Consider the following 23962-nt stretch of genomic DNA (forward strand, 5'->3'; position numbering starts at 1 on the left):
AATCACAGCCAGAGGAGCGTCTGATGGAGTGTCAATCACAGCTCACACACGCTGAATCCCCCCCCCCCTCTCACCGCTTAACCTGCCGCTGCCGCCGCAGTCAGGAGGACGCGCGTGGAAGTCATGGCGGAGCGACAACTGCCCTTACTGCCCCTGCCGACAACTTCTTACACGGCAAACTTCGGTATAACCAGCATCTTATATCTAGCTGCTTGGAGGTGAGTGTTATCGCTCTTACCGGTTCACACTCCATGCCGCGTACGCTGCTTCGACGCTTCTGGTCGCATGCGGTAGCCGCGCAGATGCTGAGAGAGGGGTGGAGCTTGGAGGTGGGGTATGAGTGAAGCAGAGAGGGTGGGGGAGTGGCGTGAAACCTGTTTTTCTTCAAATTTTCAGTCGAAGTCTGCTCTCTTCTCAATGTTACAGACTGCAGCTTTAATATATTAAGCGATGAACTTTTGACTTTTTGTTTTTGTTTGTTTCATTCCTTTATTTGGTGCCCCGATGAATAAACAAAACAAACAAAAAGAAAAACATGGACCCACCATGCCCCCCTGCTAAATATGGGCTAGGACCCAGAACCTCCACTGGTGCAAACCTTTATAATATCAGGCCCAATATGTAGATCAGACTATCATTTGAAAACTGACTAACATTTAATAAAACTAAAAACAAACATAGAGTCAGCCCAAGGTGTATGAGGAAGACTGGGTTTGATCCCAATAAGTGTTTCCTTTCCATTAAGACCTGAAGGTCTGAAAGTTGATGTATTCTTGCCTTTATGCTAAAAAAAAAACTTGAACAGAGTTTTAGACAAAAATAAATAGAGTACTGTGACCCAGATCCTAATGTTTGTTCAGAATAGGAGATATAACAATAAAAGGATGAGGAAGGGACATGTAGGTTAATTGTAAACAAGTTTTTTAGTTAGTTAAGTTTTAAAAAGCACTTAAGTTTTCTACTATATCATTCTTATGGATTCAATTTTATGTTATAAGATGCAAGAGCAGGTGATGAAGAGAAGATTTCTCTCCCATTGTCCTAGGAATAGAGAAAGGCCCCCACCACAGCCGCTGCTGTGTAGGGCTGGTCAGCCAGCTGCTACACTTCTCCCCCTCCTTAATCAGAAAGAATCATTTTACCTTTCAAACTTTTCCAGTTGAGAGGATCATGGAAAGTCATTAACAACCTAATAAGGCAAGAGAGTTTTAAGCTACAGCTGGGACCAGTATGTCTGTTAACCAGCCAAGTACTGGCCTCACAGGCAGAGACAGCCTGACTAATCAACAAAACAAGCTAATTGTTACTCTAATAAGTGCAAACTGGTCCTTAAAAGAAACTGCATGCAGCGTAAGTACTACTAACTTAAGGGAATGTTTATATTTTGGTCAAAGTCTGTTTTTTTTAATGAAAATATCTAAAATTATAAATCTATTGACAACAAATAAAGACAATTATGGCACTACTTTGGTTTGAACAAGTGGTTACTTGATATTATACTTTTTTCTATCAAGTGTTTTCGTAAATATTGTGAAACCTAGGCAGTTTTCCAGGGTTAATATAATGAATATATCCTGAAAGGCTAAATTGTCAAAACTATTTTACCATCTTCACACACACGACTGTTTCCACCTGACTGGGCTTCTTTAAAACTGGATCATTAAACAAACACACCGTTCAGTCCTTATAAGGTGTGCCGATCAAAGCGATGCCATTTAACAGAACTGCTGGGGCAAAACACAGAAATACTCTGATCAAAGCTTCTATCAACAGCATTTGGTTTTTAACCAAGACAGACCGGACAATCACTGCAGATTAAAACATCAAATCTACCTCCTCCCAGATGAAAACCATTAAGTGACTTTAGGAGGAAGGCATTCCTAAAGGAGTGAACCCACAGGGAGCTGGAAAGCATTATCGTCCAGCGTGGAGCAATCAAGCTCCTTTAAGAGAGCTGGGCCTTTCTTTTTCTAATGGCATCAGCCCTTATAAATATATAGATTTGAAGTTCATCACTTTCAAGTTGGCATAAATCAACTGCGCTACTAGAAGCTGTCATCTCTGTGTGACACGTGGGGGTTAAAGAAAAGAGAGCATCACGTGTGTGCTGTGCTGCACAAAATCACAATCTGGCCTCACTTTGTTATCGTCTGTTAGCTTGTTTTTCATTGCTTTTCTTGAAGCTGGGTCAAAGATGTCAGGTCAAGCATCTTGTAAAAGAGGATACCGTATTGTCTTGTCTGCATGTTGGATGCAAAGAACCTGAGGTGATCCAAATACTTTGCAGGCATTAACGACAAATGGTGCAAATGGAAACCTTTCTCTTTGGGGAACCAATGACTTTAAGGTCTTTATGAACGCCATCTTTGTTGGCATCTTTTGGATTGGACACAGTGGCAGTTTAATGGCTCATCAGACAAATACAGAACTTAAAGTTTCTCAACAACAATACAAACCAAGAACAATGTTCATTCTCATTGGCCTATATCCAAATATTCTCAATCTTTGTCTTTCTTTCTGACAAACCGAAGAACTGGAAGATTTCAGTTAAAAAGCACTGTTAAGCTATCAATAAAGATAGGGCCATCTTAACAGCTAGTAAAGTCCTGAACACAACATCATACAGTTTATTGTGCAAAGATTTTGTAAAGGTCAACCACAACTAAAAACATTTGTTAGCTGATGCTCTCTTTCCACCAACACCCTAAGTGACCTAACTCTGGCAAACTGTCCTTATGGACCAGCAGGTCTTAAGGCCTTACATGAGCTCATGGAAATATGAAACAAATTGATTAAATGATTCATCAAAGAACAATTTGGCAACCACAGTGGGAGAAAGTCAAAGGTTTTATGCCTTTAAATATTCAGAGGTAACTCATGTATAACAGTTTTTTATATATTTGCAGGCATTAAAATGTTTGCATGACAGGTTCTGAAATGGGGCGGGAAAAATGCCTCAGATCCCATCTCCCCAAATGCAACCAAGCAAATACTCATTCCCACCCAGTGAGACCAGGAGAGAGACCCATGTCTTCAATAGGATCCAGATTCAATTAACAGTTGAAAGCATTTAGTTGTTGCTTAAGGTCTTTAGACCTAGACAAACCTTATTGTTATTTTCTATGCATGGAGTGTATACAAAATGAAATTTTGTTGAATACAGCTTCCAACAGTGTAATGAGGTGGCAGTTGGAGTAAGATAAACATTATCAATATAAAGTGCAGCGGTATTAGAATGTAACAATGTAGGAGAAAGAAGAAAACTGTTTAAATAGTGGTGCAAAATGGCATTGATGTGAAAAAGTCCAATGCAGTGTAAAACTCAATATGGTGCAAAATACAGTAAAACATTTGAGATGTGTCCTATTTAAAAGGATTAAAAATGTTTGGCACATTGGTAGTGCAGAATAATGATGCAAGTGTGATGCAGAGTCCAGTTTAGAGTTAAACAGTTCAACAAACAGCTGGGATTCTTCCAGTCCAAGGTTATACTAATCAGGAAATAGTACAACCTTGTTTATATCAGTTAGTCTTTAAATCCCTTAATGGATCAGCACCTCAATACATAACAGATCTGTTGTCTGTGCTTCAACCTCTCAGATCACTCCAGTGTTCTAGGTTAAGTCAACTCTGTCCACCCAGAACTAGAACCAAACATGGAGAGGCAGCCTTTAGTTCCTATGCTTCACTTATCTGGGAAAAAAAACTATTGACAGTAAAAGTGCTGAATGCCTGAGTTCTTATAAATAAAAGTTAAAAACCCATTTCTTTAGACCTGTTAATTACTGTTAATTGGGGTATCATTAGTTAGTTTGTGGTCCAGCTGCTTTATGTGCTTTACTACCTGCTTTTATCATCATCTTTATTGTTTGCTTTTATTCTGCTTCTATTTTATTGTTTCATTCATGTCAAACACATTGAATTGTCTTTGTGTTGAACTGCGCCATACAAATAAAACCTGCCTTGCCTTGTAAAATTATGCCTGAACTTACTTGGATCCAACTGTAATCCTGAACTGTAATGTCAAGAAAGTCTGTTTACAAAGTTCATTTCTCATTTTAAGTCTCCAGTTCATTGATTTTTTAATAAACACCAACAGTCATGTGCGTGTGTTGCAGCACTTACCATTTATGTTCATAGCTGGCAATACGACAGACATCTTAGGTCGACTCCCTTTGTTGTGGTTAGTGGCAGGAAGTAAAAGATGATCCTAAAAAAACAGAGAGGGGAATGTCATGGAATGGGGAAAAATCAATCCACTCAGAGGTAAATAAATGCTGGCTGAGGTTGTAACATTCTGAACCTTAACACTTCCCTGGCTTTTGGTGAATGAGAGCTGTGGTCTCATTCACCAAAATTAAAACCATACGTTTTAGGATGCATTATAATGTAGATGGCTTTGGAATCACTTGCAAGAAGTTGTAGAAATTATCCTTGTTTGATCTGGACCAATAGTCAATTTTGTTAAGTGTGGTTTGCTTTCACATTGTCATTTTTGAAAGCAAACTAAAACTTACAACGAAGCGACAAGTATGATGATTGTGGCTCAATTTGGACCAAATGAGTATAGGGCCAAACAGAGCGCAGACCTATGAGGGAGTCCTGCTTGAAACACCTCTGCTTTGCAAATACAGTATGTGCTGCTATTACTGCTACAAAGTGTCAGTCAGTGTCAAGATAAGCTCATTCAATTCTGGTTACAAGACCTTTTATTAATTTTCTGAAACACTGTCAGAGAATGAGGCTTAGCGTTTGTCAAAGCAATGGAGACAGGGCAGTTCTGCTAGAAGAAGACCAAGAAAGTCTGGTTGCTAACTGGTCCTGTAGTGCTTGGTGGTCCATTCCAAATGGGGGACTGGCGGCCTAGTGATTAGGGCACACAGCTTGCAATCCTGAGCTTCTGAGTTTGAACCCCACTCCCACAGACTGTCACTCCAGGTTTCTGAGCATCACCTTTAACCCCACACTGCTCCTTTGGCGCTGCACAATGGCAGCCCACTGCTCCCCAAGGGGATGGGTTAAATGCAGAGAGTTCATCTTATTGCTCTGTACTTGTGACACTGTAATGAAACTGTAACTCCATGTAGTCCTTTTGTATTGTGGGATAACACACTTAGAGCCCATTTTGCCACGACGCTTATACAGTAGCATCCATTCAAAATGGCCCTTCCCAGTCAAACGCCAGCCGAATGGCAGCCCACTTCCCTGCGACTCCCAGCAGAATCCCATCCAAATTCCAGCCACTGGAGTTAACCCATCCTTCTCCCGGGCATGCATATTTTTTAGTCCGACTCTAACCTTTCACTGAACTACAGGGAGATGACGATTCTTTTTAGATCTTAATGTATGCAAATCATGACAAAAAGAATATTTTAGTACAAAGATTGATGTTTAAAAAGGACCAGCCAAGGACCAGCCAAAGGCCCGTTAAGGTAAGTGGGGAAATATTGATTGGCTACTACTGTATAAGACTTTTATATTTTTGAGGCTCCAGACAGATTAGTTTTTTGTTTTTTGGTCCAATACGGCTCATTAAGCAGTTTTGGTTTAAGACCCCTGGGTTAGATAGTTGCCAGGACAACAGCATCTGACTGAATGTATAGTGTTATATCTGGTAGAGGAGCTGATCATTTTTCCAGGAGCTGGGCTTGGTTCCTTACTTCTAGTGAAATGAACTCTGATATGTTGGTCAATAGTTCCAAGCTTAGAGTTTAGAAATTGACTTTTTCTCTTCTGACACGTTTAAACCTTTTACACCAATGCACTAACTAAGGTCCATAATGAAATGTATGAGAGAGTTTAGTTTTGGATGTGCATGGAAGGTTGCCCTAAATCAGACAGAAAACCTCTGGTGTTAATTAGATAGTGGACTGAAAGCCAGGCCTTCTCGTCCAACATCACCAATGAGCTGCTGGAAGAATATATGAAAATTCTCTCCTAATTGTTATGTTCTGTAATATGGGTTGAGCGCTGTATATGCACTCAGCAGTGCAAGATAAAGTGTGAGCTTTGGGCCAAGATAAACAAGGATTTCAAAAGAGTGACCAGGCATCCGTAACTGTAGGGTGGAGGGAACAGCAGTCACATAGCTGCTCCTCATCAGCGCGCTGGCCTAACGCCGAACCTGTGAAAGTGACGTGCAAGCTGCTGCTCTTAGCACAACAGATGGAATTTCCATCAGACTTAATGACATAAAACACAATAGTAGTCAGGGGTGACTCCATGACCTCATCGCTTTACAGTTTTACATAAAGGTACTGATGTTAAAACAACACAAAAAGTCCTGCAAAACAAAAGAACAGGAGTCTCATATTTTCTTCCCGTTTTTCATTCCATTGAATCACCCCATTTTGTAACGTCATAGAGATGCAGGTGGTCGACCTGACTGCCCATACTGACCTTGACTGTCTGACCCAACCCTGGTACAACATGATTAAATCAGGGACCTCGACTGCAGGAGACAAGCTAACCGGACATTATCAGCTGCAAAGGATTTTCACCTTAAGAAACACAAGTCAGCCCTGGTGGTGAATGGCCTAATCTAAACAAGATTTAAATTTAATCCAGAGCTTTGGCAGTTTTAGAATAGCAATATGAGAAACCAACAGCTCACATTTTTTATGCACAAACACACATACACAGGAACCCAGGAAACAAAACAAATAAACTGAGTGAGAGCAGCCAATAAAGCGATGTAAGAAACAAACTCTCACAGTGAGAAACAGGACCTTATCCTGGACTGCTGCTTTCAGCGTTCCTATAAGGGCTTCTTTCCACACAGCCTTTCATTCTAAGCCTCATTCTTTTTTCACTTAGATACAATCAAACATAGAACATTATATTCTAGTAAAAACAAATCCAAAAAGTAAGGCTGAACTGGGATAACCTAACCTGGCATAAGCCAGATTGAACTGTGTAGTTCAATTTAAACTCTACATCCATCTGGAAATGCTCCAATGGAAACGTTTCACAATAGGGAGGGACATTCAGTACAGTTCTTCGAGCTGATCGGCTAAATCACCTAATGGCACCTGACTCCTATGTCGAGCTTTAAGCATATCACAGCAGCAGTAGCAGATGTGATGCATCACAATTTTCCCAACTAGAGGATTTAACTGATAAATCAAACTCTTACCAAAGAGTGGTCGGGAGAAACGGCCAAACATCTTTCCCATCCACAAAGGCACACATCGTGTCTTTGAGCTCGTTTTTCAAAAATAAATAGAGGGTACTGCGGTAAAATCCTGGTGCCTTCTGCTTTTAAGTTGACGTCATACACGTCACTGCATTTCATTGGTCCCAAACGTATCCCCCTCTCCTCCAAGTTCCTGCCTCAAGTGGAGGAGTTCAAGTAACTTGGGGTCCTGTTCACGAGTGAGGGAAGAATGGAGTTGGAGATCGATAGACGGATCGGTGCGGCTGCTGCAATAATGCGGACGCTGCACCGGTCTGTCGTGGTGAAGAGAGAGCTGAGCGAAAAGGCAAAGCTCTCAATTTACCGGTCGGTCTACATTCCTACCCTCACCTATGGTCATGAAATTTGGATCATGACCGAAAGAACGAGATCCCGGATACAAGCGGCTGAAATGAGCTTCCTCCGCAGGGTGGCTGGGCTCTCCCTTAGAGATAGGGTGAGGAGCTCGGTCATTCGGGAGAGGCTCAGTGTAGAGCCGGTTCTCCTCCACATCGAGAGGAGTCAGTTGAGGTGGCTCGGACATCTTCTTGGGATGCCCCCTGGACGCCTCCCTCGGGAGGTGTTCCAGGCACGTCCCACCGGGAGGAGGCCCAGGGGGCGACCCAGGACACGCTGGAGAGACTATGTCTCTCGTCTGGCCTGGGAGCGCCTAGGGCTTCCCCCAACAGAGCTGGAGGAGGTGTCTGCGGAGAGGGAAGTCTGGGAGTCTCTGCTTAGTCTGCTGCCCCCGCGACCCGGTTCCGGATAAAGCGGGAGACAACAACGAGTACGAGTACCTGTCTGTATCGAGGCCAAGGCATCTGTTGGCTTCTGGGAAGATGCATTCTAGGGAGTTTATGAATTCACAAATCTCACAACAATCCATTTTGCTTTTAAGGTTAGGGACAACCCGCCACAGCAGAATTATTCTTGAATATCACAATACCTATATCATGAAAACAATTCAATAAACTTGACTTTCATCTTGCTTCAAAATGCCATCTACATATAATAACAGCAATGTTAAAATAATTATGGTTACATTTTCTGTTTTTGCACTAGTACAAAGTGCTACCTACTAGAAACGAAGGAGAAAACTAAAGAAATCTCATAAAGCTTAATTATCTAATGGAGGCCTTAGTGGTTCACTGTTGAACCACATTGAGTCAAACTCAGTGACTGGCAAACAGGTGTGGTTATACAATAAAAGAAAGGTCATCTTTCATCGCTCTACTCAAAATTTTGATCACACTAAATAAAACGTTTACAAAAACGTTTTTTTTAATATGAATTTCTTTTGGTGTCCAGTGAACTTCAGAAGACATTTCAAATTATGAAAGCTGCATCTTCATCAGACTTTAATAGCTACGTTTACATGCGCAAAATTTCCCCGATCCGATCCAAACCTTGGTTGATCGGAAATTCAAAATCTCTGTTTACATGGGCACTAAATGAAATGATCCGATCATGACGTGTGTATACATGTACCAAGCGTTGGATCAGATTAAATCTTTTGAATCATGCGCAGAACTTCCTACCAAACTTGGCAGTTCTGTCTGCGTCTGGTTTTTGGGAGGCCTGACAAACGATGCGCTCGGAGCGAGCGGAAAGAAAAACGGAGAGAGGAGGAAAAAAGCGCTTGGCAGCGAAATGTCCGAGAGAAAATGTAGAGAATGAGCGATTGAACCGGCGTGGGAGAGCGAGTGGGCTGTGGAGAGAGAAAAGAGGAAGAGGAGGAGGATAAATTCCTGCTTCCTGCAGCTTTAAATGAACTTGAGTGTGTAAGTCGGCGTTCCTAGACTCCTCCCGCCATGTTGTTCACAACAAGAGCGAGAGCGACCGGTGGTTTCCTGTTGTCGACAAGGCGGAAAAACGTCACGCTGATGTCGCACACATGCACAGTGAAGATTATTTTACTCTTAAGATCCGAATGGGTGTTTACATGGACGCCAATCAGAATGGCGCTCGGTAAAAACCACCTCTCTCTTTCGGAATTAAATTAATTTCCGATCGGACCGAATCGGATTAGAATCTTCAGTCTGACATGTTTACATGAAACATTTTTGATCTGATCAGGCCTTCGATCCGATTATTTGTGTCCATGTAAACGTAGCTATTGTCTTTCAGCTCCAGGATCCATCTGAACCTGCAGATTTCTAATTTCAAGCAAAAAGGAAAGAAAAGTAAATCTCATTCTGAAAAAAAAAAAAAATGTATTTCTTTATATATAAAGAAGAAATCAGAAATTGTGCTTTTTGTTGCTTAGTTAAAACTTAATTGGAGATTTCCTATAATATGAAGATTTTGTTTGGCTTTCTGAGCACTAAATGAGTAAAAAGGAATGCTTAAATATCACATGCTAACTAAATGGTTTAAGGAAAGTACTAAGAAATGCTAGTGCAGTTTACTGAGATATTAGAAGCAGCAAAGTAAAGTACTAATAAAACATTTGTTCTTTTATATCAAAAAAATTACCTTTAGCGAACCCTTTACTGCAAAATAGGAGTTCTAAGTAGGATCCAAGGTAATTTTCCTAATACTTTGATTACAAAACTGATCTGAGCAGAACATTTTTAAATAGAGCTGTTGATCTAATCCTGCTTTTGAGACAGGAGTTATTTTTACTCGTTTGAAGCGGATGGTTGCTCCGGTTTTACTCACCCTGCGAAAGGACACCACGTAGAAAGTGTCTGCACGCCGATTGAGCTCATCAAAGAAGTCACTGTAGGTGTGCTGAGGCGCGTAGTAAATCTGCACCTCATTGCCTGGATTTCTGTTGATGGATTACAGAGACACAGACATTAACCCTGATTAATGATTAACGAGTAGCAGGGGCAGAATATGACAGGAGGATTTGTCTGGATTGGAAAAGTATATTTCACCATTAACCGTGAAGTGTAAAAAAGCAGATTGTTAAGAAAAACTCCAGGAATGGAAAAAATGTCTGATTGTAACTTCTAAAGTTTAATCACAAAACATAAAACACACATAAAGCTAAACATATCAGCTGACAAAAGATAAAGAAACTAACTTTTTCTCTGCTCTTTCTCCGTATGGGACTGGGACTATTTGAACGAGATCATCTTCCTTATTTTCCGTTTTCTGCTGAGAAAAGAAACAGAATTAGTTTCAATATTTATATCACAAATCAAGAGGGATTCCATAAAAAAAGCAAGCAGCACATTATTGCAAGATTAGCCTAAAATAAACCTTTTTTATTTTATAAGAGCAGACTGAAACACATTTTAATGAGGCAAAACAATTACACCCCAAAGGAAATGATTCCTCCTTACATCAGAGGGCAAAAATCACTTCGATGCGAATGCTTTTTAAAAGCTTTACCACTAATCACATGAATCTCAGTGACCTAATTTGATCTACTTGTTTTGAAGGTAACTAAACAATGTCTCTTCTACATGGGCAGCTGCGAGAGACTACGCTTGCTGTGGCAGATTAACTGGAATAAAATGTTGGAAAAGAGAGCAGGGGGCACTAATCCTAGAGCTCCTTTCGAAGTGTTATGTTTACTTTCTCAGGGCTGCAGGATTAAACTCTGGCCGACAGAGAGAGATGAAAGGCACCAAAGGGGGGGACGATGTTAGGGGTGGCAAAAAAAAGGTGCTGAGAGGAAGTATCTAGATTGCATAAATAACTGACACTGTAAATCACAGCTTGCTAAACAAAGTAGGTGTAATTTGCAGAATATATAATATTTCATTTCATATTTTAGGTTGGTTTCTTATAAAGGCCAGTGTACTCCAGATTTCTGCCCCTAACATAAAGCTGTTGTAGATTACCAGAATGTTTCTGATGGCTTTATGGTGGCTGTTACTCATGCGTCTGGAATAGGTCTGCTGTACTTCGTGGCGATGGACCCAACCCCTCAATTCATGAGCCAACCTGTCAAGTTAAAACAGTGAAAATTTAATGATTTTTGCGGATTCGTGCGAAAAGAATGAGAGAAAGCTAACGTGCGGGAGGGCGGAACAATATTCCATTTCTTACTCAATGCACTTGGTCCTGTTAACAGGAGGCTGGCAGGGGGGAGGAGGTCTAAGAAAGTCAGGACTTTTCACAACCATCAGCGCCTTGTCCTCAGATCTGAAACAACAAGACAGACAAACCCTATTAGCTTAGGGGGTAAAAAAAACACAAGGTAAATAACACACAGTTAGAATAAATGCTGCATGTAAGGATAGTTTGCTAAATGTGCATAGTTGATCCCAAATCTGTGAGGAAACAGCCTGGATAGATACACGGATAAAATAATGAAGAAAACACGGATGTATGGTTAGTAACACAGAAAAAAACATGCAAAGACAGGGGGAAGAATTGTTGGCGGGAAAATGCTTGGATGGATGAATAGGACCTTAATAATATATAATAAATGACATTTTTCAGGGGATCCCTGAGGTGTAAACATGGAGCTAATGTCATTTTGATTAAGGCTGCAGAGCTCCAATCGCTGAACAGAGCAGAGATGCTGACCCTTCTCTAAAAGACAAGCACAAAAACACAGAGCCATTACAAAAACACTAAAGAAATGTTGGTGCTACTTTCAGACAGGACTGTTCCACACCCGTGTGTCTGATGACCAAACCACGCTGGGTGAGCAGTCGAAATCAGGGAAGTAAATAATGGATATTATTCGTTATTATTTTGCTCTTATATCTGTCCCTCTCACCAGAAGTGAATGGTGCGGTGTGTTGACGTCTGTGCGGTGTGTTCAATGGTGTTATGCAATTTAGCAGGTCAACCCGGCTCTGGCGTTTCCCAAAGCTTGTTGATCAGAGCCGAAGCGATTTTAACCCAGGTCACTTGCTTAGTCGTTTGACTTGGGTAGACACGCGTCAGTGAGCTGTTCTCACTGCTACTAAAAGCAGATTGTTCCCAGGTTTAAACAGCTTTTTCAGCCAGTGTGAAATGGGTTTATACAATGAGGGAACAATCCTGATCAGCAGCAGACTTCGTCATAACTCCACCTAACATTTCACCTTCTTGGAATGAATGATTCAGATGGTTGAGGTGCTGATGCAGACAGCTCAGTCTGAACCCCCCCTCAAAAATGCTCCTTTTTAAGAAAAATGCAAAAAATAACATAATCCTTTCCTTAGCTTTTAATGTTAGCCGTTAAGTACACTACATATACCTCAACTATACAACAAGTCAGATCCCTGATTATAATTTTAATACCTTTCTATTCAGTTGGACCCTAATTTCTGTTACACCCCCCCTCCTCCTTTAAGTAAAGATTGTTGTGTACCTTACTGTCTAAGCTGGTTAAATGCTGCTGGGAAACCTGACACTGGTGAATGGTGTGCATTAACATGTGACAAACTCTGCTCAGATATCTAACCCACAACTCTGCTGGTTATGCTGCAGAGAAACAACATGACCACCTTGCAAAATACATGCAGGTTTTTTTTATTTGCCATAAAAAGTGACATTTATACAATTTGTCAACATGCCTGCTTCGCCTCTAGGTCATTTAAAGAAGAGATGGAGGGTTATTATCAACACAAGGCTCAATGTCAAACAAGGCCTGGTTCCACTTTTCTACCTTGTTACTCAAACTCTGAGCACCAGCCGTCTGGATGTAGGTCTGCAGCCTTTCAAGAGGCTGACACTGGATAATCAGTTGCACGCTTGTTTCAACATGGCATAATTAGCCGCACAGGGTCAGACAGAGCCCAAGCACAGGTGCATCCTGTGTCTATCAACACACTGGGTAAACACAAAGATTTAAGCTATGCGGCTGCAGTTTAGCTCCACACACACCTGTCCGGCAGCTCTGAAGGTCTGCTGGTGAGCTCGGGACCCAGCACCACGTCAGCCTCAGCCTCAGCTGAGAACTCGAGCAGGTGTCTGCCAGCGTGCTGCATGGGAGCAACGTCCAAGTTGGAGAGGGAGCTGCTCTGGAACAAACTGATGACGACACAGGAGGACGGATAAAGTAGGTTAGGAGCAGTCAGAGAACTAATGCAAAAAATATTAAACCATTTTTCAAAATGAAAAAACAAGAGATTATTTTGAAAACAAAAGCAAATTCCAAAATCTGTTCTAAAAGGAAAAGTTGAGGCATACAGATATCCTGCATTAATTTTCAAGACTTTTAAGCACAAATTTCAAGGGTTAAAAACCAAAACCAGAACAATTAACATGATCCATATATTTCAAAATCTTAAGAGGTAGCTTCAAAGTTAATTTAGCTCCAAGTTATCACAACCATATTTGTAGAGCAGAAAAATTGGGTGACTGTCCTTGTCTTTTGCTTTAGATTTTCTTACAGCTATAAGAATAAAGAATAATAGTACGGAAGAGTATTAGGGTCAGAATTCTGAGAAAAAAGTCAGAATTCTGAGATTAAAGTCAGAATTCTGACTTTTTTCTCAGAATTCTGACTTTAATCTCGGAATTCTGACTTTTTTCTCAGAATTCTGACTTTAATCTCAGAATTCTGACTGAATTCTGACAATAAAAAAAGTCAGAATTCTGACTTTAATCTCAGAATTCGGACTTTTTTTCCCATACTATACTGAAATAAAATGGAAAAAAAATCAGTAAACATTTTTTTTTTCAGTGGCCCTAATCCTCTTCCGCATAATAGAAATGTAAACCACATTTTAATTTTTTTTACATTTTATCAATCAGATAAAATGTAAATAAAATCTGTTTATATTTGTAGTTTTAAAAGGCAAAATGTAAAACGGTTCAGCTAAAATCAAAAAGGAAAAACTTCTTCATTTCTAAGAACCAGAAAACACTTTTCCAGCCCTGGAAGGCAAGCAGATCATCACTCCCAACAAGTAATGCTTACATCTTTGTGGAAAAGGAAATTCCCGGAGGAAAACATTTTTGCAAAATGAAAACAGAATTTCTCGTTATTGTTGAGTTGAAGGCTGAGCTTTAGTTTGAGGAATTACACAATCCTTCCATCTGCTGCCAAAAATCAAGATTTCTGCTTTTTTTTAAAAACCCAGTTTGGGTTTTTTATTACAAAATTAAATTTGTCACCAATATTATAACAAGCAACACATAAAACAGCTAAATAAAATATTTTACACTTTTGAACTCTCTCTCTCACTTTTTAACCCTTTTTTTTTTAGCCATTACATTTTTGCGAGCTCACATTCAGTCTGAAAACAAAGGCAGTGTGGAACAGGCAAGCTGCATTTGTTCTGTATTTTCCAATTAGACCACTTGAAGCAACCACATTTCCCTGAACTTAATGCCACTTATCGCTGAAGTGGAGAAATACTGTAATAAAAAAACTATAAATTTTAACCCTGAGCCTGTTTCTGACAAAATCCCTGAACCTTTACTTTTGATGCAGAGAAAAGGCAACAGAATCCTTCTTTGTTTTATGCTGTTTTCGTTAGGCTTGTTCTGTTTAACCTCCAAAAAGAGGGAGAATCTCAATGAGTCATGGGTCTTCCCGTTTGGTTTTCTAAAAGAATCAAACACAAATAGTGTTACAGTCATCAGGGGACTTTGTATACACTGCAAAAAATGTAAATCTAAGTATTTTTTTCTTAAAATAAGTGCATTTTTTCTTCAATTGGGGAAATAAGAGAAACACTTTGCGAATAGAAAAAGAAAATTTGCATTTAAAATGCTAATTTCATTGGCAGATCAACTTATTTTCCTACTTAAATTAAGGGTAAATACACATTTTTTAAGACATTCTTACTCATTAGATATTTTTTCAGTGCAACATTTCAGCTCCAGTTTCTGCCATCATTGTCTCTCCCCTAGTTCCAAACAAAACTGCAGCTACCCACTTCAATAGCTGTATGGCACAGATGAAGGACAGCAGATGTTACTTATCCGACCCTCACCTGGTTGGTCCTACATTGAGCACCAGGAACACCAGAACCGCCATGAGGCACACAGCTCTCCTCTTGGGTGCTGTTGCTTTTAATACAGAGTTCTACAAAGAGAATGAGGAAACATGACATGGATTACATGTTAATACATAGTTTTTGCCCCCTCTTGTCGATTTTCATTTTCCATCCAACTTCACTCCTTACCTCGCTCAGGAGGCCTTCCAGCTGCTTCTTCAGGTTGCCGTTCTCACACTTGAGCGCCTGGTTCTCAGACAGAGCTACTTTGAGACGAGCTTCCAGCGAGAGCAGATACTCTTTCTTCTTTTTGCGGGAGAGCGATGCCGACTCCCTGTTCTTTATCATTCGTTGCTGTTTTTGGGAGAACTTGGTCTGGAATGAGAACACAGAGAGAAAACAGTTTACAAATTTCCTTTAAATGTATTTTGGGTGACAGCACACAGTGGCTTTTATCTTTTTCCACTTGCAGGTTATAACAAATTCCCCCAATTTATTTATGTGAAAGGAACAACAGAAAGTAATGCAGTGGAAAGACAAAAATGTCATCAAGTAACAGGTTTAATTTTTGCCTTTATTCTGAAAAACAGCTTTAAAAAAGCAACACAAATCATGATACTACCACCACCATGTTTCATACAGATGATTTGATTGATAAGAATAATATTGTTAGTTTTTCTCCACATGAAGGCTAAAAAAAAGCTAAATTTCCTCAGGATTTTCTACCCCATTTCGTTTTTAGGCTTTTAACACACTTAGGCCTAACCTTGTGCCTCTAGCTGGATTGCCGCAGGATCTGAGTTTTCAGTCTCAAAACAAATCCCTCTTGAATATGTCTGTCTCGTAACAACCAGTCAGACCAATGCTATGCCAGCAGTGTTTGTTGGGGCAGGACATGTAGGAATGACGACAGTCAGAAGGGTCTTGCCGGAGCATTAGAAACATGGCTACTCTGGAGGACTCAGCTGTTGATACCGCAATTGACTCTGTTTTAAAAATAGCGACAATTTCTCATTTATAAAAGGAGCAAAGAAAAGCGATCTGTTCTTTGTAAACATCTAACAATGGTCTACATTTTAGTAAACTTGTCCCACCTGTCATTCCTGGTGAATGTGCTAAATGTTCCTCCAACACAGACGGCCTGAACCGCAGCCATCCCAGATTGGTGGGTGTGTACAAAAAAAAAAAATAATTGGAATATTGAAAGACATGTAAATTAAGGACTTGACTTTAGATTTTTACAAAGAAATGAATGGATTATAAAGTTAAAGTTAAAAAAGCTAACACTAAAGAGGCTAAACAACCCAACAGTGTTTCACCTTCTTCTATTTCCATGCATTACAGTGAAATAATATTAAACACACATGTCCAAGATGTTTTGTTGTATTATGGACCCCTCTCTAACAAGTGTCACAGACAGGCCTAATGTGCACTCATTTATGCTTTGGCATAGAACATTTATAAAAGACTCTCAGAGGTCAGAAGCTCTTAAGTGATGACTGTTAAAATGTGAGGGTAGGATGTGTTTATGTGGTGCGTCGCCCCGTAAGGATTGGATCCACATCCAAGACACATAAACACAGGGAGCTGAAGGCATGCTATAGATCTGGACGAAGATCAGCCATGGCCAAGCTTAATCCCTGCTTTCATCATCTGTACACACAGGGTCAATAAATCTTATTTAGAAAGCAAATTTGTTAATGCAAATATTTATTTAAAAGGGGTTAAAAAGCACTATGCATAAAAACAAATAAGTAGTAATCCATGCTTTGTAAATCTTTCCACCTCACCTTTTTTATAAATGAAATCTAGTCATTTTATGCAAAAGTATACTAGGATGAACTCGTAGGGAAGATAAAACCCGTCCATCTAGACCCCTCATTGGAGGAGCTTTCTCTAACACAATCCCCTTCCTTAGAATAAGCCTCCATAAGCTCAGGCCTTATAAACCCACTGGTGATCAAGGTATCTGGATTGCTGTATTTGTTTTCTGTCTCCTGAGAAACCCCCATGTCTCTTAGCCCAGAAGTGGGAGCCCTGCCACCAGCCCCAGCCTGGGAACACTACAAGTAAATGGTTACCAAGGTAACAGGGAGCTTTACATCGACTCAACAGTGAAGGGGAGGAGGATAAATGTACGGAAAGTGGCCTGTTTCAATAAAGCTCCTTGCATTTGGAAATGATTGCAACCTCATTGGAAGGAAAACAGCTAGGCATACAGAAAAAGCACATTTGAACCCAAACGTCTTACTTGCTCTAATTCTGCTCATCACTATTACTACCAACAGTCAAAATTTTTACAACATGCAGACCAATAGTAAATTTGAGTGTTTGTCCCTCAATCATTGGGTAATATATTCGGAAAAATTTGTTGTATGGATATTTTTGTCCAATAACCTCAAGGATTTTCTTTCTGTATCTATCAATTTTCAATGATAGAGTGACTGCTAAACAGAACTGTCATTATAGGCTTTTATTGGGATTTTTTTATTTTAATTTTTTTGCATAAAAACATGCAATTTTAAGAATATATTTTAGGTTTTCAGGTAAGCTGAAAATGAAAAAAATGCCTTTTTTTAAATTAAGACTGGATTTAAATGGGTCAGTACTTAAACATTGTTGTTTTCATTTATTTTATAAAACAAACCCCAATAAAAGGTTTGGAGAATCCTCTTCTTTTGATAAGCAGCTCTAACTTATCATTTCTGAGTTTATGTTTGTATAAAATTCACAATTTTTTTTCTATTCTCACTAAATCTCTAAATAATCAATTGTGTGATTATTTTAAACAGTTCTTTTTATAAACAATCTAAACTTTTATGTGAAATGTCCATTACTTTGTCTTAAGGACAGTTATTTAATACAATTATTCCAGCATCCGACAAAAGTGTAAATATATAAATATAAAGTTTCAAACTCTGAGATTAATATAAAGTTTCCTTTAACAATCCTGGCCTGCTTAAGAAATTCCCAGGCTATCTCCATTCTAATTTTCCCCTCTGGTCTCGAACACCCAAACGGCTCGATTCCACACAGTGTAATCGTTAGTTGCGTAGCAGCCTATTACATTAAACTGACCCAATCCCCTGATGGCTGTTTACAGCTGTCGCAAAGGGCCTCGGACTGCGCAACACCTGTCTGAAGCATGTAATCATTAGCAGCCGTTTAAACTCTCAGACATACAGAGGCCAAAATATAGTACTTGTGGAAAAAGAACAACCTCCCCCCCCCAAAAAAAAACAGGAGCAATGACACCCATAGGCATCCATAGGATGACAGCCTGCTGCAGCACCTGTTTTATGCATGTCATCTTTAAGAGACATTTTACAAGTGTAGCAGCCAGCCAAGTTAAAGCAAGTTAGCGCAGCTGTGGAGGACACAGAAAGCATGCACTCTCACACGACACCAATAAGCTCAACAGGCTCTCTGACTGAACATTTAGTGACATCACTGCGTCTGCTCAAAAGGCCACCAACTGAGACACAAACTGTATTTCTGTGTGCTTTCAGAGCTTTCCCTTTGGCATGAACCAATTCCCTCCGATGTTTTCCCTTCTCAGTGCTCAGACCCGCCCCCTTTATCACCCCATTGTAAATGTTACTGACCGTATCTTAACAATGGCGGGGAGGGGGGTGTATTTGCTTTGGCCTCGGGGTTTTGAAATTCCTTCACATCACTCTCTAGATTTGGCAGGGAAAGTGTGTCTCCACACTCGATTATACCCACAATAACCGGAGAAATTCCAGCATTGTTAGGCTCATGATGAATTACAAAAGGCTAAAAAAACAAAACACTGTGCTATTAGGTCATAACTGAAGGTATTCCCTTTCCCATACATCAGGCCAGGACATCAGCTCTATACAGTGATAATAAGGGGCAATGAGAGCGTTTTACTCTGCTTTGTTGGCCATTTCTACCCACTTTAAGAACATCGGATAAGTTACCATGGCATTAGAAAGTTAGGTGTGGACAATGAACACAAATATCCAAGAAGAGACAGGAGAAAGAAACCAAACAAGAAATGTTTAAAAAAGAAACTGAAACGTTGACAAAACAAATGTGAGAGAAATGACTGCAAGCAAGCATCATAAATTACAACTGAAGACTGGGGAGTTTATTATTTGACAGTTTTGTTGTCTGGAACAGTCCCTGCAGCTGATGAGGCATTGTGAGATCAGTGAATAATAAAAGGAAATCTTAGCTGCATTACAACTTTAAATAAACTAAACACAAAGTGTTAACTAAATCTTTTTTATAGATGTATTGTTACTGCCTTTCTTTACTTTGACATGACAGTCAATCCACCCATCCTATAAACAAACTAAGCAGAGACAAATATAATGATCATTAGTGGATTATTTTCACTCCCATTTAAGTCTAATGACATTGTCACAGGTTCTATAAGACATACAGCTTATTTTGCACTTATTAACAACCATATAAAATGTGTAAAAAGCCTTTAATAGGTTCATGTTTTACTGCTGAAGCTTGAGCTGACAAGAAAACATTTTGATACTGATTCCAGGTTTCCTCTGAAGTCTGACTTGACGTTTAAGACCCGAACAAAATCTGTTTCTAATAGTTATTGATTATAACACAAGAGAGGAAAAGAGTCTGTGTTGGACACTGCAAAGTCATCCACCTTCCAAGCATTTTTCTGATTTACTTTGACTTCAAAAAAGAGCATAAAGTACAAGTTTCGGTGAGCACGTTTCTGACTAAAACTGGAAGTTTAAAGTTTTAATCCTTTTAATCAATACTGAAAAAAAAAAACTTTATTATATGAGCTGATCATCTGTGGAAAGAATCGATAGGATGAAACTGACCAATGGACTGTAATTTGGCTTTTTAGTTTTAAAGATTGAAGCCATTACAAGTACAGTTCTACATTTAAAAATGTTTTACACACTTATTGTGCACACAGATGCAACATTCAAGGTAAAACTGATTGTTAAAAAAGAAAAAACATTGATTTCCTACTAGAATTAAATGTAGGAACATATTTATGGTCCATTATGCTTTGGCAAAAAATAACAGTTTATCTTCAGCTTCCTCAATACTTCAACCAAAATTTTATTGCATTACCTTGGAGCTTAAAATCTGTTTAACTTTATTCTGGATTTTTGTCACACTGCAAAAAATTTTAATTTAAATAAGTAATTTCTCTTAAAATAAGTGCATTTTCTTTAATTTTCTTTAATTAAGTGAGTCACTTTGCCAATAGAACAAGGCAATTTACATTTAAAATTAAAGTAAAAATACCTATTCCATTGACAAGTCATCTTATTCACCTACTCAAATTAAGGGGAGATACACTTAGTTTTTACTTACTGGTATTTCTAGATCGTTTTTGGGTATTAAAACACTTTTTTAGAGTTGAAATTTAGAGTTCCTGGTGCTGATTTGATAAAGTTTTCAAATTGGTGCTAAAGTTTGGTTCTACAAACGCACAAATTGATTTGTACATTTACAAGCCCTTGTTTTACCATTTTTATTTGGTGCTTCATTTTTTTAAGGAGGTGGAGCTGTTTTCTATCAAGGTCTTAAAATAATAAAATGGTCCTGGTCTGTATTCATTAGTGTCTCCGCTGACAGGCCCTGGTCCATGAAATGTAATAAATCTTGTCTAGCCATTTGGAAAAACACAATCATTAACATAAAGAAACTGTTTGACTGCATATCCATCAGCATTCTATTTTCCCATTATAAGCAGAACTTAAAAGTTAATGGTTCTTGAAATTAAAGTAAATACAAGAAAAGGATCCCAACTGATGAGTTTGTGTTGGACTTGATCTATCCAGTGTGAGCTTGACAATCAAAATGTCGTACATTACATAGGGAGTAACTGAGCATTTTTGGAAGCTTTAATTCTGTGCAGCTGCAAGAAAGGGCATATGAGCATGACCCTGCATGCCCATACATAAACAACAGCTGAAGGCATCATATATTTAATGAAAAAACTCACTGGCAGACTGATGGTGAGGAAACAGCTTTAAAAGTCAACCTTGCTTGTATAATAGCTCCTATGACCGAGAGAAAAAACCTGAGAAAGAGAGACATGCTGATCCACTGAGGACAAAACAATCGGTGATATTAAATGGAGCCATGTGTGCATCTTAAATGCACAAACTGAGATGTAATGTCTTCCCATTTCATTTGGCCGTTTACGTCTTTTAATCAGGTTTATCCTTTCCTAAAACCTTCTTACATCCTCAAACTTGGCTGCATTTTTGAAACTTGGCTGCATTTTTGACAGCAGTGAAAGACGCTTACCTAAGAAAATGTCAAAAAACAAAGACAGATGTAACCTTTTTGGAGTTTGTTATAAGGACTAATGTGATGGGAATGTGAGACTTGTATTGTTCCCCTAAGCTTAAAGGGGAACGCAGTTTTTTTTTTTTTTTTTTACATGTGGCCCTTGATTTTACGTTATTACATCATGTTCTACTCACCCATATGAGTTTTGTGTCATTTGAAGCTGTTCTGAAGATATTCGGTTAGGTTATGTCCAAGTAACGTCTTCCTATGGGCAACTTCTTGAAGGCACAAACTAATTCGTAATTCGTAATTTATTCTTTATTGTACGCCAGCATTCATAACATGTAGGCGAATCACTGTCCCCCAGACATCTGCGGTTATATTTTTTATATTTCTATTTTTAAAAACAAAGTGGCGCGTGTATGACGTCCAAACTCCAGGAAATAAAAGACTGTCCCTCTGGAACACCTTGATTAAGTTGTAAGTTAATCAAGGTGGCCCCCGAGCCGGCCAGATGGGTATAGCCGCACAGAGTACATAAATGTACATAAAAGCTAAAGATGCTCTAACTGGCGGCTCGTTTTCCGTGTGGACTCTCAAGCATAATGAGCCCTTTAGACCAAGTCTTAGGAGATGCTTGTTATCAAACCATGTGGACGAATTATTTGTCCCCAGCAGTTCTAATCATGTTTGATCTCACGCTGAAGAGATCTTAAACTAATAGTGTGTGTTTTCTGTTCCTTTCTGCCAACAACTCAAAAATGTGTGACTTACATCTTCGTCTGAGGAAGGGGTCCGAAGCGTGACAGAAACCATCGGGGGAGCAGCTACCGGAACAGGCTTGTCCTGGTTGAGTGTTGGCACAGCAACCACACTAGCAGGGACGGCCTGTGGAGTCTGGATCTGGAGTAGTTGGCTGGGCTGAGACAGCACTATAGAATGACCTGAGGGGGAAAGACACAGAGGGGGGACATCTTTTAATCCCAAGCTTTACTCAACATTCACTTTACACCAACAGTGTGATCACAAGCATGGGGGAGAATTTCCTGGAATTTGGTTAATGGTAAATGCACCACAAATATTTGCGCTGTTTAACCAGGTGGGTGAGGAAGCTTGGTCTTCATGGAAAGCTCAACTTTTTATACCTTTAATGTTAGGTAGCTCATTTTGTTTTACATTTTAAGGATTAAAACATGCCGTATTCTTCTAAGTGCTTGCAGTCAAAGCTTGGCTCTATCCTATAGATAATGTCGGTGGGTGGGTTGCTGTTCTGCATCAGGAACAGTTCAGATTTATGAGCAGAGCTACACTGAAAGTTAGAGTGATAAGACCACATCTTATTACTGAACATCAGTGAACTGAACTTGAAAAAGGGTCGACATTTCTCAAATATTTTCTGCAAAGTTGGTGGTTTGAGACCAATATTTGAGCAAGTTACTAAATGGAGTACACCATTCTGACCAGTAATTATAACAAACATTAATATTCCTGTACTAAACAAATAGACCAATAATCCTCTTTAATTATGTGCCCAGAGATAAACAGCAATTTCAAACCTGCTCACTACAATTACTAAAAGTAACTCTCCTCCATGATTCTGATAATTAAATTTATTTGTGTATTTATTTGTTTTTTATTTAATATGCTAACTGCTAAACACGATGGCTTCTTTATCTAATGGCTAAAGGCGTAGTGGACGACCGTCCGAGTTTCAGGTCTGAGTTCCAGGGTAATCATCTTATCGACTGGTCGTCCTTTATGCCAATGTTTGTGACATGCCCACCTAATGCTATTGTTCCCTGGTAGTTTTCCTCTTGCTCCTCATGCACCCGTCTAGTGTTTATGCATCCAGGGAGCTTCAGTTTTAAGCTGTTTAGTCATTCTTATACTTTGAAAGTCACAAGAAGCAAACCATCTTACAAGTTGAAGAGAATAGTAACTTGGGTGTTTCTTTTCTCCATTTTCGTTATGATTGTCTACACCGAATTAAAGGAGAAGTTCGGTTTTTTACACTTTAAGCCCATTTTCTGTAGTGTCCAGGATGAAATCGAATGATCGACACCAAAAGTTTGACAATTGCTCCTGTCTCTGCTTTTTGGCTCATTTAGAATCCACCCCTGGCTGCTTTAGAATGGCTTGCATAGAGCATGTCCGATAATGTCCTTAAAACAACCTTAAACGTTCTTTTTTTTAAATATGCTACTCACCGTGTCGTCAGCGCTGTTCAATGACGTTCAAAAAAAAGTTTCGTAAAGAAAAAACGTTCCTGTAGTGTTTTATTTAGCATTTTGTAAATCCCATTGAGTTCTGTAGGAATAGTCAATATTCCCCTGCCACCGGAAACGGAAATGGGGCCTGTTTACACAGTTGTAGTCTTTTCGCTTCACTCTGTGTACTCCGACGTCGAGGTGCTAACGTCTCTGTTAAACACTTAAAAAAACTCTGAAAATGGAATACGAAAGGTGGATTCTTGATTCTCGACGTCGGAGTACACAGAGTGAAGCGAAAAGACTACAACTGTGTAAACAGGCTCCATTTCCGTTTCCGGTGGCAGGGGAATATTGACTATTCCTACAGAACTCAATGGGATTTACAAGTGAAAAAGTGAAAAGCCCTTTGGGAAACTCCCATTGTCATTGTGACACAGCACACACAAGTGAACACTGCACACCATGAAATTGCATTTATG

General features: G+C 39.4%; 1 protein-coding gene across 2 annotated transcripts in view; it reads right to left on the reverse strand.

The window, feature by feature from the left end:
- atf6 (activating transcription factor 6) overlaps positions 1-23962 on the reverse strand; it is a 41507-nt gene that overhangs the window by 6481 nt on the left and 11064 nt on the right. The window contains exons 7-15 of one of the 2 annotated variants that reach the window (XM_038306562.1): positions 22048-22217; positions 15205-15390; positions 15013-15104; positions 12953-13099; positions 11180-11275; positions 10972-11074; positions 10206-10279; positions 9836-9947; positions 4126-4210 (exon numbers count right to left, since the gene is read on the reverse strand). In XM_038306562.1, coding sequence (XP_038162490.1) covers positions 4126-4210; positions 9836-9947; positions 10206-10279; positions 10972-11074; positions 11180-11275; positions 12953-13099; positions 15013-15104; positions 15205-15390; positions 22048-22217 — 1065 coding nt within the window. The remainder of the gene's footprint in view (positions 1-4125; positions 4211-9835; positions 9948-10205; positions 10280-10971; positions 11075-11179; positions 11276-12952; positions 13100-15012; positions 15105-15204; positions 15391-22047; positions 22218-23962) is intronic. The other variant, XM_038306563.1, reaches the window with a different exon arrangement.

This window comes from Cyprinodon tularosa, unplaced genomic scaffold, assembly GCF_016077235.1.
Source record: "Cyprinodon tularosa strain WSP-4 unplaced genomic scaffold, ASM1607723v1 ctg585, whole genome shotgun sequence".
Classification (NCBI taxonomy): Eukaryota; Metazoa; Chordata; class Actinopteri; order Cyprinodontiformes; family Cyprinodontidae; genus Cyprinodon; species Cyprinodon tularosa.